A 15418-nucleotide genomic window follows, 5' to 3' on the forward strand; every position below is an offset into this window, starting at 1 on the left:
CGCAAGGTTCCACATGACAACATCCAGTGTATCAAACCCGCTATCCGTTGTTTAGCTCACCGTGATGGTGTTAACGAAATCCTTGCAAACCGCCGCACAGAAGCTGAAGATGCCAAAGCCAAGGAAAGCAGCAGCGACTCCGAAAAAACTACCGATGCCAAAAAGTTTCAGCAGATTCCGTACAACCCATTTAACCATTCCAGTCCTTTTCAGGACTTTCGATATTGCTTTGAAATGAAAGAGTTTAATTTATTGTTTTCCACTTATCATAAAAATGATATAAAACTACGATCAAAAATACTGTTTACTTTTATATTTTCTTTGATCATGTGCAACTAACAGGAAACTTATCACGTCAGAAACATACTTTCCATCAACCAACCTGACTGGATGCGGTAAGGGAGGCGAATGACATATGTATGCATATATATATAGCGAAACGGCTCCGGTCATGCCTCAAGGAATTTTCTAAAATAATATTTTGCCGATGCCTTTGCGCGAACTACACGGGCGAGTAGCACCATAATAGCAAATCAAATGTCGAAGTTCGTGATATGAGTGCGTTCATCGCTATTCGGTTCGGCGTCGGTTTAACCCTTTCATTACGGCAGTGTGCTCCGCCGAAGTGCTACCCCTGTACGGAGCACTGCGCCGAAAAGTATGCACATCGCGCTGGTGTGATCGAAGAGCAGTATGAATTTCATGTCGTTTAAAGACGACGCTCGTACATACAGCTCGTCGCGCGGATGTCGTCTATAGACGACGCTCGTAACGGAAGGGTTAACCATCAAAAACTACGCTTGGCAACTTTGACATCTGGCAATTTTCATATAAGATGTTTCCCCCGCATGTTGAAAGTGGTTTTTCATGTACATAAAAGCGCAGCGTAGTATGTCAACTGCTTCCCGGTTAGAAAATAAATGAGCGACCCGCCAAATTTCAAACGCTTATTGCTCATTCATTTCATGATGGATTGATGAGATGTTTGCATCATACGTTGTCGACACTCCATAATAATTTTTCACATTGAATAAAATAATATATATCATGTAACTAACAATCGAACAATTAAAAAATCTCAACCACTATCCAAACAGAAGATACCTAGGCCTGATTGATCGAAATTGACGTCATTTCTTTTTCGCGCCCGATTCGTTCGTTCACCGGCAAGCTGCATGACAATCGAGTAGGAGGCGCCTACTTCACACATACCAAATGATATAAAAGGATGGAGCGCTCGTGGATTTTATTCTTTTTTACAACGGACGTGGAACGGACAACAGTGGAGAGCAGCAGCAGTGGACGCGGCTAATATATAGACGAGCATCGAAGCTGTGTGGTCAATAGGCTAGCTGTGCCTCACATCAAGCTTCTATGGCAGTATAAGCAGCGTCAAACTACTACTACTACTACTAGTGGCAGCAGCAAGCATCGCGAGCGGAGCATTTCGGGCACGCTCTCAGAAGTGCGAGCACACGCTTCTTGGAATCGTGAAAGTGCAGCAGTGAACTTCAAGACATCGAAGCATCGAATCTGAGCGGCCAACAATTGAGCTGTGTCTCATATCCAACTTAAGTGGCAGTAGCAGCAGCAGCGGCGGTAAACATCGAGGCCTAACATCAACAATCGAGCTGTGTCCCGCATCGGTCCAGTACTGATGGCAACAGCAAACATCATGAGCAGAAAGTTTCAGGCATGTTCTCTCTTTCTGCTGATGCTGCTGCTCAGTCAGATTTCTCATTTTGTTCGACACTCAGATCGGTAAACATATATGTTTTTAGTGTTTTAAGTGTGGTCACATCAGATCAACATCAACCAACATGACCTCATGCGGCAAGGAAGGCAAAGGAGGATCGAAGCGTATCGCAAGGTTCTACATGACAATATCCAGTGTATCAAACTCGCTATTCGCCGTTTAGCTCGACGTGATGGTGTCAACGAAAACCACCAAAATAAAAACAGAAATAAGCAGCAGCGGCTCCGAAAAAGCTACCGCTGCCAAAAACAAAAAATACCCAACAACCAAACCAAACGGCCCTTTTCAGGGCCATCAGATCATTATCAAAGAGTTTAACAATATATTTTTTCAAACATCCAAAATCAACATGCGACAGATAGCCTAACGTAATCCTACGTCAACTATGCGGTCGTGTCTCGGACACAACCTTCTGTGACTTTTTTTCTCTTTCGATACATCAAATGGAAGCCTTGAAAAAACCGTTTCCTGTATGAACTTGTATCCTTACACGGGTTAGATGAGATAACATGGTAGAATCCGGAACCACCTTCTGTTCAAAAATGCACACAAAAATTTGATTAAAGCCATTACATTCCTTTTCTTCTGTTTATTCAATTATGCAGAGGAAGATAAGGAGTCGTCATTTATCATTTTAAACACAAGTCTAAATAGTTAAGATCTACATGAATATAAGACTAAGTCAAATGAATCTATGACTACAGAAATATATTATAGATAAAAATAGAATTTCTCCTTCGTTGCCACGTTGTCCGGAACATTGTTTGTAAGGGGATTGTAATAACCTTATAGCCAATGATTCAAACTCGTAATCGTACCCCACCATGCAGATCCCATTTTTCTTCTTTTGAGAGTCGAAATTAAGATTTCGGAACATTCTATTTAGATAAAGTCTAGTGTCATATGAGCAGTGCCACAAATTATCAAAATGTATTCACGAATGAAAGAATAAGCTTTTTCCCAGTGTCGCATGAGTTCTCTTCTGTTGAAACTCAACACCATATCTGTCATAATGGGTATAACACATGAATCGAGACGCGTGACCTTTGTCTGGTATTTTGAACGTAAACAGCATGAACGAATTTCGGGAAGCCTGCACTCAGGCACTTTCATTACTGTCAATAATTTCATGTGATTATCACGAAAGTTGATCTTCATCGCTTGGATAGGAAGTTGGTGTCTTCATAAAAATTATAGCTCTTATCAAAACAAACAATTTTGCTGAAAAAATCAACTTTCTATCTATTCAGGTAAAAAAGTTATGGGACATTTTTGGTGAAAAGCACCAAAAAATCATATTTTTGTTCTTTCCTTTTGATTTTTTACAATTTTACAATGTTTAGAGAACTTTTTTGTCTAGTCAAAACACACATTTTTGACGCACGTTGTTTTTTTCTATCTCTTATATATTTGGAGATATTGGAGTTTTTATGTTAAAATTGACCTATTTTTGAACTAGGATATTTCATAAAGGGGCAGATTGGGGCAGACCAAACAAATTAAAGTACAAGCAAAACGCTGCAAAACCACACTTCAAGTGTCTGTATTCACCTGTATCCTCAAAAGTTACACTTAATTTGAAAGAAGGCCTCCATCTACGTTATCCTGTTAAAAAATATGTTATTACTATTACAGTGCACTGTAATAGTAATAACATAACATAACATAACATAATAATAACGTAATAATAGAATATTCTTAACAAATATCTACAGGAAAAATGAATTATCAACAAGTGTTTATGCTTTGGAAAAATGGCAATGGTGATAAAAATGTTAACTGATAGAAGAAGTGTCCAAACATTTTGGAATAGATACGACATTGACATCTGATATTGTACCGGAAATTGAAAAATATTTATCCAATACTTGCAAATATTTTAGCCGACTTTGGAAGAAACATAACCGAACATTAGAAAAAGTTCTCGAAAAAAATGCAGTTTATTTCAACATGTTCTAGTTCGGATTCCGACTCTGATGATTGTGAAAACGAATAAAGCAAAAACAGGTTAACGCAGAATAAATTCCTTTTTCCTTTCCATTCACATCGTTTCCCCTTTTAACCCCGAGAAGACTGCGGGTAAACAGTATCCTGAACTAAAAAAAAATGGTTAAGGGTAGGTTGAAACTTTTTCTTAAGAAAAAATTAAAATAATGTGTAAAGTGACGAGTTTTCATCCTAATAAAAGCAATTAAAAAGATCATTATATGTTTTATTTAATATTTAAAGAAATCTGCCTTAGCTTCGCTCATGTAATCTAGAATACTGAAGTCATTGTCTAAATGATATTTTTTCGAAAAATATTATATAGATGTATACAAAACAACTATATTCAATATAACATATTTTTTTAACAGGATAACGTAGATGGAAACCTTCCTTTAAATTAAGTGTAACTTTTGAGGATACAGGTGGATACAGACACTTGAAGTGTGGTTTTGCAGCATTTTGCTTGTACTTTAATTTGTTTGGTCTGCCCCAATCTGCCCCTTTATGAAATATCCTAGTTCAAAAATAGGTCAATTTTAACATAAAAACTCCAATATCTCCAAATATATAAGAGATAGAAAAAAACAACGTGCGTCAAAAATGTGTGTTTTGACTAGGCAAAAAAGTTCTCTAAACATTGTAAAATTGTAAAAAATCAAAAGGAAAGGACGAAAATATGATTTTTTGGTGCTTTTCACCAAAAATGTCCCATAACTTTTTTACCTGAATAGATAGAAAGTTGATGTTTTCAGCAAAATTGTTTGTTTTGATAAGAGCTATAATTTTTATGAAGACACCAACTTCCTATCTCTTAAGCTGAAAAAAATGGATTTTGGATCTCACTTTTAGGGGGATTCATTTCAAAATGGCAGCCCTCAAAAGGTGGCCCTCGTTGTACTTTAAAACTTCTCCGAAGACATCATATACGTAAAATTAACCGTTTTTGGAGAAATCCCTCACGATCACGTTTTTGCACTTTTGGACCACTGTGCGACGCGAGTATAGGAGTAACTTTTTTGGACAAATGCTTTTTTCCATATTCTAGAATAAAGGGTGTGTCACATCAAATTGCATCACGGAAAAAACGCTGTAGAAATTCGCCCAATAGACCGATCCTTTTGAAAATTTTAGACAGTAAAATAAAAACTGTTAAACAACTTTTGGCATTTTCTTTTTATTCATACTTCGAGCCCAAGCCCGTATGCTCGCACCTTCCTCTTTACCCCGTCCATAAGGTTCTGTACAACGTCAGGTTGTAGTTTTTTTATTAACAGAAATCCATTTTCTCTTGAAGTCCGCCTCCGATTTGACAACTTTTGGGTTCTTCCGGAGGCAATATTTCTCTATTGGGCGAAGCTCCGGCGCGTTGGGCGGGTTCATTTCCTTTGGCACGAAGGTGACCCCGTTGGCTTCGTACCACTCCAACACGTCCTTTGTATAGTGGCACGAAGCGAGATCCGGCCAGAAGATGGTCGGGCCCTCGTGCTGCTTCAATAGTGGTAGTAAATTGTTAAATGAAATGTATGAATTAATGTTAGTGGCGTGGAATATTTATTGCATATAATGCATAAGATCTTACCGGACTATTCTTATTTGATTTCAGTCCCTTTTGTAACTGGATTGAACGGATCCATATATTAACTATTCGTCGTTAGATTCATACGTTCAAAGGAATAATATAAATGTTTGACTTTCGTATAGTTATTCGCTAAATATAATGGTCATACATATACACACTTGTAAAAGAAATTCACTTGTGGAATAATTGTAAACAGTAAACTATAAACTAATCGGTGGCTTGTGCTAATTTTTAACAGTTACAGTTTCAAGGATATTTTTTTATAATGGACAATATCGACAAGAAAACAAGGAAAAGAAAAGGAAGTTCCTATTAATCCTTTTATATCATCTTTTCATGCCCCATCTAAAATAGGCATTAATTCTTAGTTTACCAAGAATACAGAGATAAAGAATATTAGAAATATGCAAACTTTATATTCCAGAACCTTTATCATCTGGTAATTATCTAGAAGGTCGTTATAGATTCTTCTCTTTGATAAAAGACCCGAAAAATACGCAACAATACAATACTGCATGAAATGTAAAAAAGTCACAGAAGGTTGTGTCCGAGACACGACCGCATAGTTGACGTAGGATTACGTTAGGCTATCTGTCGCATGTTGATTTTGGATGTTTGAAAAAATATATTGTTAAACTCTTTGATAATGATCTGATGGCCCTGAAAAGGGCCGTTTGGTTTGGTTGTTGGGTATTTTTTGTTTTTGGCAGCGGTAGCTTTTTCGGAGCCGCTGCTGCTTATTTCTGTTTTTATTTTGGTGGTTTTCGTTGACACCATCACGTCGAGCTAAACGGCGAATAGCGAGTTTGATACACTGGATATTGTCATGTAGAACCTTGCGATACGCTTCGATCCTCCTTTGCCTTCCTTGCCGCATGAGGTCATGTTGGTTGATGTTGATCTGATGTGACCACACTTAAAACACTAAAAACATATATGTTTACCGATCTGAGTGTCGAACAAAATGAGAAATCTGACTGAGCAGCAGCATCAGCAGAAAGAGAGAACATGCCTGAAACTTTCTGCTCATGATGTTTGCTGTTGCCATCAGTACTGGACCGATGCGGGACACAGCTCGATTGTTGATGTTAGGCCTCGATGTTTACCGCCGCTGCTGCTGCTACTGCCACTTAAGTTGGATATGAGACACAGCTCAATTGTTGGCCGCTCAGATTCGATGCTTCGATGTCTTGAAGTTCACTGCTGCACTTTCACGATTCCAAGAAGCGTGTGCTCGCACTTCTGAGAGCGTGCCCGAAATGCTCCGCTCGCGATGCTTGCTGCTGCCACTAGTAGTAGTAGTAGTAGTTTGACGCTGCTTATACTGCCATAGAAGCTTGATGTGAGGCACAGCTAGCCTATTGACCACACAGCTTCGATGCTCGTCTATATATTAGCCGCGTCCACTGCTGCTGCTCTCCACTGTTGTCCGTTCCACGTCCGTTGTAAAAAAGAATAAAATCCACGAGCGCTCCATCCTTTTATATCATTTGGTATGTGTGAAGTAGGCGCCTCCTACTCGATTGTCATGCAGCTTGCCGGTGAACGAACGAATCGGGCGCGAAAAAGAAATGACGTCAATTTCGATCAATCAGGCCTAGGTATCTTCTGTTTGGATAGTGGTTGAGATTTTTTAATTGTTCGATTGTTAGTTACATGATATATATTATTTTATTCAATGTGAAAAATTATTATGGAGTGTCGACAACGTATGATGCAAACATCTCATCAATCCATCATGAAATGAATGAGCAATAAGCGTTTGAAATTTGGCGGGTCGCTCATTTATTTTCTAACCGGGAAGCAGTTGACATACTACGCTGCGCTTTTATGTACATGAAAAACCACTTTCAACATGCGGGGGAAACATCTTATATGAAAATTGCCAGATGTCAAAGTTGCCAAGCGTAGTTTTTGATGGTTAACCCTTCCGTTACGAGCGTCGTCTATAGACGACATCCGCGCGACGAGCTGTATGTACGAGCGTCGTCTTTAAACGACATGAAATTCATACTGCTCTTCGATCACACCAGCGCGATGTGCATACTTTTCGGCGCAGTGCTCCGTACAGGGGTAGCACTTCGGCGGAGCACACTGCCGTAATGAAAGGGTTAAACCGACGCCGAACCGAATAGCGATGAACGCACTCATATCACGAACTTCGACATTTGATTTGCTATTATGGTGCTACTCGCCCGTGTAGTTCGCGCAAAGGCATCGGCAAAATATTATTTTAGAAAATTCCTTGAGGCATGACCGGAGCCGTTTCGCTATATATATATGCATACATATGTCATTCGCCTCCCTTACCGCATCCAGTCAGGTTGGTTGATGGAAAGTATGTTTCTGACGTGATAAGTTTCCTGTTAGTTGCACATGATCAAAGAAAATATAAAAGTAAACAGTATTTTTGATCGTAGTTTTATATCATTTTTATGATAAGTGGAAAACAATAAATTAAACTCTTTCATTTCAAAGCAATATCGAAAGTCCTGAAAAGGACTGGAATGGTTAAATGGGTTGTACGGAATCTGCTGCGTGCTAATGTGAGGTTTCAGTCGGATGTAGCAGTTGTTAACTTTTTGGCAGCGGTAGTTTTTTCGGAGTCGCTGCTGCTTTCCTTGGCTTTGGCATCTTCAGCTTCTGTGCGACGGTTTGCAAGGATTTCGTTAACACCATCACGGTGAGCTAAACAACGGATAGCGGGTTTGATACACTGGATGTTGTCATGTGGAACCTTGCGATACACTTTTCCTCAACCGGATCCTTTGTCTCCTTTACCTCCATAACCGCATCCAATTGTATTGGTTGATGTGAACAGGAGTACCAGCAATGCACACTAGAAACACATATGTTTATCGATCTGAGCGTCCAACAAGAATGAGAAATCTGACTGAGTAGCAGCAGCAGCAGTAGAGAAAGAGAGCATGCCTGAAACTCTCTACTCATGATGTTTGTTGTTGCCAACAGTAGTGGACCGATGCGAGACACAGCTCGATTGTTGAGGTTCAGCCTTGATGTTTACCACCGCTGCTGCTGCTACTGCCACTTATGTGAGACACAGCTCAATTGTTGGCCTCAGATTCGATACTGCACTTTCACGATGCCAAGAAACGTTCTCACATTTCTGACAGAGAGAGCGTGCCTGAAACGATCCGCTCGTGATGCTTGCTGCTGCCACTAGTAGTAGACCGGTTTCAACAACCGTTGCTACTGTTTGTCGCTGCTTATGCTGCCATAGAAGCTCGATGTGAGACACAGCTCGCATTTAGACCGCTGAACTTCTATGCTCGCCTATATATTAGCCGCTTTCACTGCTGCTGCTCTCCACTTGTTGTTGCCCGTTCCACGTCCGTTGTAAGAATGAATGAGATCCACGAATGCTCCTTCCTTTTATATCATTTGGTATGTGTGAAGTAGGCACCTCCTACTCGATTGCCATGCAGCTTGCCGGTGAGAGAAAGAATCGGGCGCGAAAAAGAAATGACGTCAATTTCGACCAATCAGGACTGGGTATCTCTGTTTGGGTAGGGGTTGAATTTTTTCAATTGTTCGATAGTTAGTTATATGATATATACTATTTTATCCAATGTGAAAAATTGTTATGGAGTGCCGTAATCGTTTGATGCAAAAATCTCATCAATCCATCATGAAATGAATGAGTAACAAGCGTTTGAAATTGGACATTTTTCACGATGCGATCGATTTTCATTTTTCAATTTGTACCCCAATATGTTCCCGAAAGACGTAATCCTACGTCAAAATATCTTTGTTTCGAGCATGCAGTTATGCTATGTTCTGATTCATACTCCAATGAAACCACAATCGATTAATACGTTTTTATGTTATTTTATAGCTCTTTATACTTCCATGAATTATATTCAGTTGCTTACTTTTAATTTATAACAGTGAAAAATTCAAATTTCGTTATTTGTGTTGGAGTATCAAAAATTACTCTGTTTTGAGGAGGCTGAATTAGATGACTATTAAAACATAATAAAGATGAAGAAAACATATTTTTTGGAGTTTTTTCATTCAATCATACCCTCTCCTTCAAATAAATGCCAATAAAGCCTGAAAAATACATAATGGCAACATTACAGAGAAGTTCAATTTTCGGTCTGTGACACCGCGCGAGAGTATACGTGTTATGATTTTGCACGCGAGTACAGGAGGGTTAAACCGAAAATCAAAACAAGATTATGTTCGTTTTCCACTCACCCATTGGCCATTGTTATTGACACCCATTGCCCATGTCATAGGGGTGTATTCCATTTCCGGCCAATCGGGAGTAAATTCATAAAACATAGCAAGAGTTACACTGGACATTCCATTGCCGGAGTCGCCAAAAACAAGAATTTTGTGTGATGGTAATTTTTCACCATTAATCGATTTTACTATCAATTGGTTGAAGTTGAATTTTATGCTTTGATTTTCACTAACACGCAATGATCTTCAATTTGGACGTTACGAATATCATGACGAAAATGAAGATGCAAATGAAAAATGAACTTAATGGCAAGCTGATGTTGATGTTCATTCCATTGGTAGTGTTGTTTCATATTTATCGACTCTCGCTTGAGCAGTAGGCATTCATAAAAAGGCAGACTGAAATTCGTCGTATTTGAGTGTCTTGAACGTGAATATTCTCGGCACTGCCTTACTGTCAAAAGTTTTGGGTGATTATCACGAACGTTAAGTTGATCTTCATCGCTAACAGTGAATTTTAATTGAAATGTAATTGGACGTGTACGCCATTTCCGGCCAATCGGAAGTAGATTCATAAAACATTCAATGGAATGTATAGTCAGAGTTATACTATACATTCCATTGACGATGTCGCCAAAAACAATAATTTTGTGTGATGAATGGTCATCTTTTACCATTAATCGATTTCACTCTCAATTGGTAGACGTTGAATTTTATGCTTCGACGTTACGAATATCATGACGAAAATGAAGACGCAGATTAAAAATGAAATTCATGGCAAGCTGATGTTGATGTTCATTCCACTGGTGTTCATTGAGAGTGTTGTTTCATATTATCGACTCTCGCTTGAGCGGTAGGTTATCAATACAAGGTAGGCTGAAATTCGCCGTATTTGAATGTCGTGAACGTGAATATTTTCGGCACTGCATATGAGAGTTTAAAGGTTTGCTATCTGTTTTCAGAATACTGAATTTTATTTCTTTAAGAATGGCTAATATGTGCTAATGAATGAAAATTGACTCAAATTCATATACGAGTCTACGGGTTTTATTCGGAAGGAATATTTATCAATTTTTTCATCAAGTGCACAAGTAACCATAAGCATTAACGTATAGCTCTATTATTGTACTAATTCTGAATCTCTAGTGCCAAATGGCAGAATATCTGCTTTTTTTTGGTGCTTATGGGCCTTCTATCATAATTATTATTGCATAGAAACATTAATGAAAAGAAGCATTAATGAAAGCCCTATATGCGCATTTAATGCTACCATATAATGCATACAAGCATTAGGATAATTCATTTATACATTGAACATTGAGTATCTGGCTGCAAGTGTTTGTCTCGTAATAAACATAACATAACCCTTTGAATTATTATTGAATTGCGATAGGATTGATTTCTCGCGTAATTTTTGAAAAGGTCCTATGTAACATTCACATCAACTCGAGAAAAACGAAGTTGAAGATCGGAACATTGTTCCGCGAATTGTTTCACAAGGAATCGATCTTTATCACTACTTCTACCACTAGCAGTCAATAATAACTCCGCAAAACCAATCGTTACTGTTGTTATGTGATTTTAGTTTGATATTGAAACCTCCGAGCGAAAAATGTTACATTGGACGTTTTAATTGACCGCTTCGTACATTGGACAAATTACGTTGTACGATGACAATTTGCATATAACTACTGAACAACGCTTCAATTACTTGCATTTCGTGCTAAAAGCAGATCATTATTGTTATAACTCGTTGAATTGCACTAAAAACGATATCAACACCCGAAAATAACAAAAACTCAAAATGTCCGAAGTGCGACTTCTTGTTGTTTTGATTGCTTTGTTACTTCGGACGTATCGAGTGTCAGAGGAAAGTGGCGTCCGAAGTAATAGTCGAGTGCTTAAAATTCGAATCTGTACATTGGACATTTTTTGTATCGGTAATAAAAAGGTGAAAAGGATAGATACTTGAACGGTTGTTTTCGCATTGTATTCAATGATTGAGCACTAATAGTATGCATCCATTAACTCAATTTGTTTACATTTGTTACTTAGGAACTTTTCAAAAGTTACGCGAGATTTGTTCATTTCCAGACCCACTCATACATGATCTTTTTGAGTAGGTACCACATACACTCATTCCAAACAGTGTGCGTAAATCTAAATAATGATATATGAATGTATCCATAAAATTGTTGTAATCAATTTGTGTGGGCCAATTAAATGCATGATTTTTTTGGTTTTCTCTCGAGTCCGATAGATTCGATGGCTTTTTCTTAGGAAAAAAACCAAACAAAAACAACTGCTTAGTAAAGGCTGCCATCACAAGTGACGTTTTCAGGTAGCCCTAAGTGAGCTTTAGTAATGGTTATTTAAGGCTGTAACTAAAGCATTTAAAAAGTCCTATATTTCGCCTTTTTAGCATTATATCTACCCTATATCTGCTTATAGAGTGTAATAAGCATTTGTTCGGTATTCTATATGTGGATACAATGCTGATTGAAGACCATTTTTAGTGCTTATTGGTTACCTGGCTGGTTTTCAAAATCGTTATTTTTAGAAAATTGAAGGTTTCTAAATTTCCTACACAGATAACTTAGTCCTATGTCAAAACATCATGACATCATGATTTTTTATGTTTTTTGGTATGGAATTCGTTTAAGTTTTCTATTCTAGTATTCTTTCTACACAGAAAAGGTTAGAAAATAATCATTTTACATTGTTTCATTTATAACATATGAAGAATGGCTTGATATAAGTGTTGTATTTAATTTTTTTGACTAGGCAAACGATGGGGGTATATGTGGCACTTCAAATACTGCAGATCCTTCTGGTATCTGCCGAACGGAATCCCCTGCATAATGAATGATATCAACAAACTTAATATGATATCGATCGCAACGCCATTATCCACATCATGAGTTTCTTGAAAATTTTAGTTAGTGCTCATAGCCTATATGCATTATCAAATTCAAAAATTTCGAAGAGTTTCTACGATTTTGACCAATTCGCGAGTAAATATGCAAAAATCCAACTTTCTTACCATTTTCTGGCGATATTCAATGGTTGAAACGAATTTAAATAAAAATTCATAGAAAAAATCACGACCAAATCTCGCGCGTAGAAACTTATGTATTTCTGAGCTCTAATGTTTTAAATATGTTATGAATGAAACAATGCAAAATTGTGATTTTCTAACCTTTTCAGCGTAGGAAGAATACTTGAAACATGTAAATTTGAAGAAAAATTCTGATTTTTCTAAACAAATCAAACGAATTTCAATCGAAAATCTAAAATGATGTTTTTCATGCGACATATGGTTTAAATCTAACGTAAGTTCTTCAATAAGGGTGATGATCATTGCATCATTGCTACCTATTTAGATTTATATTATACACACTTTCCTGTTAAGCGTAGTTCTAATAAATTGAAAGAATCATGTGCGCAATGTGATTTCAAAAATTTGTGTTGTGATTATTAAATTTGAAATGGTAGCACAACTCAGTGTATGAATTTAAAATGTATTATTAAGTCTCGTTTCAAATTGAAACCTACCAAATTTCATCTCCAATGACAGCCACACCATGCGCTCTTCGGAAACGATAAATGCCTGAATTTGTCCCCTCTGAAGTTTGTTTTTGTTTTGGTTGCGTATCTGTTACGCCTTGTTGTGCGTATCATTGTGGCTCGCGAATTGGGCCTTACATTTTTGCTCCGACCAAGTTTCTATTGTATTCCGCAAACAATGGCAGATGAAAATGAAAATTCGTGCGACAAGTTCGACGACGTGAAACCAGATAAGATGTTTACGTTGAAAAAATGGAACGCTGTAGCGATGTGGAGCTGGGATGTGGAGTGTGATACTTGTGCTATTTGCCGGGTCCAAGTGATGGGTAAGTGCTACACGATATAAATGATTTACGATCACATTCGAGGACTACTTTGTATATTAATATGAATTCAAATAATTTATATATATAAGTGAATTTAATGGCTACGAAACATTAATAAAAAAAGAAATCTTTTAATCTGTTGTGAAGTCTAAGTTTACAGCTGACTTAAATCGACGCTTTCATATGAAATTGGCTCCATTGATGATCTATTGGAACCAATGAAAAGTACTCTTAACATTGGCTTTAATCTCGCGTCAATGATACTAGACGCACAATTGAATATTATCTATCCACGAGTTTACGTGAGATGGCTTCCAGGCATTTCAACATGATGCAATATTAATGTTAAAAAAATGTTGATACAGCGATATAACATTGTTCGTTCGTTCAGGGATAATTCTGAAACTATCAAATTTGACAGGTAAAAAAGCATGGTTTAAGACAATCCGTGATTATTTTTTCAAATAATTATGAATTAATTTCAATCGCAATTCATCATAATTCATAATTCAGAACAACTAAATGCATGAAAATAATTCATGATACTCACTTAACACTCCTGTACTCACATGAAAAATCATATTTTTTTTTTCAAAATATATATTTTATTAAGGCACATATGGCGTTAGCCTGACGGGGCCGAGAGTCCAATATTTTGACAATTTTTGTCTTACAACTATGTTAGTAATATGTAACCGATTACTCGCGGTTGGCTCGAGGTTAGTATTACAAAGATCTCATAATTGGGATGTTACAGTTTCCAGTACTATATATGTATGGCCGACACGGGATACTTCCTATTGGGGTGTAACCGACCATTGATCAGCGACGCCCCCTAGTCTGTACCTTATATCAATCGTGGTGCATCTCTCTTGACTCGAGGAATCCAGGGTGGAATGGTCACTGAGCGGTACAATCTTCAGCTCGTGTAGTTGCCATGAGCGGGACAACCTTTGGCTCTTGTTGAATGATCAGTGGCCTGCACAACCTTCGACCTGTGTATCTGTAAAAAGTATGTGTATGTATCGCCGCGACTAAGTAAAAGTTTATCGATTGGATAGGAGGGATATGATACAGGGATACAACGGAGGAATCATCATCAAACGTTGACATCGGCGTTTCTGAGGAACAGGTATAGATGAAGCAGAAGATCAGGATCACGGCTACCTAAGATATCCCGGACGGGGATATCCGATTGTCTGCCTAGTGCCCTCAATGCAATGGAAAGCTGAGAGCGGGCAGCATGGAACCGGATACACGACCAGACAACATGCTCGATGTCGTGGTAGCCATCGCCACAATCACAAAGATTGTTTGCTGCGAGCCCAATGCGATAAAGATGCGTGTTTAGGTTGTAGTGATTGGACATAAGTCGAGATATCACGCGAATGAAATCACGACATACATTCAATCCCTTGAACCATGCACTCGTCGAGACCTTAGGGATAATCGTGTGTAACCAACGACCGAACTCATCTTCATTCCACATGCGCTGCCAACTTACGAGCGTGTGCTGACGAGGAATGTGGAAAAATTCATTATAAGCAATTTGCCTTTCAAAAAGTGTGCCTTCTGATGCGCCCACCTTAGCTAGCGAGTCCGCTTTCTCATTCCCCGGAATCGAGCAATGAGAGGGAACCCATGCTAAGGTAATCTTGAATAATTTTTCGATCAAAACGCTCAAGAGATGTCTTAAATCATAACTCGTATACTCGCTCATGGTGTGAGACCGAAGGTTGAATTCGGATCTCTTTTTCAAAGAGAAGAATGAATAACGTTACCACATAATAAAGGTTCTGGAAATTCATTTTTTCATATTTGTAATATTCTGTCTCTGTGTTCTTGGTAAACAAAAACGTAATGTCTGTTTTTTGATGGGGCCTAAAAAGATGATATAAAAGAATTCCTAGGAACTTCCTGCGACTTGTCTTCTTGTAGATATTGTAGATTATATTATAAAAAAATATCCCCGAAACTGTAATTGTAAAAAAT

The 15418-nt window shown here is 37.9% G+C and overlaps 1 protein-coding gene across 1 annotated transcript in view; it reads left to right on the forward strand.

The window, feature by feature from the left end:
• Window positions 1–13158: 13158 nt before the first annotated feature.
• Window positions 13159–15418, forward strand: part of LOC129764322 (RING-box protein 2) — a 121849-nt gene continuing 119589 nt past the window's right edge. Inside the window, exon 1 of the mRNA XM_055763287.1 lies at window positions 13159–13426. Coding sequence (XP_055619262.1) covers window positions 13279–13426 — 148 coding nt within the window. The 5' untranslated portion in view covers window positions 13159–13278. The remainder of the gene's footprint in view (window positions 13427–15418) is intronic.

The sequence above is a fragment of the Toxorhynchites rutilus genome, chromosome 2 (assembly GCF_029784135.1).
Source record: "Toxorhynchites rutilus septentrionalis strain SRP chromosome 2, ASM2978413v1, whole genome shotgun sequence".
Taxonomy (NCBI): Eukaryota; Metazoa; Arthropoda; class Insecta; order Diptera; family Culicidae; genus Toxorhynchites; species Toxorhynchites rutilus.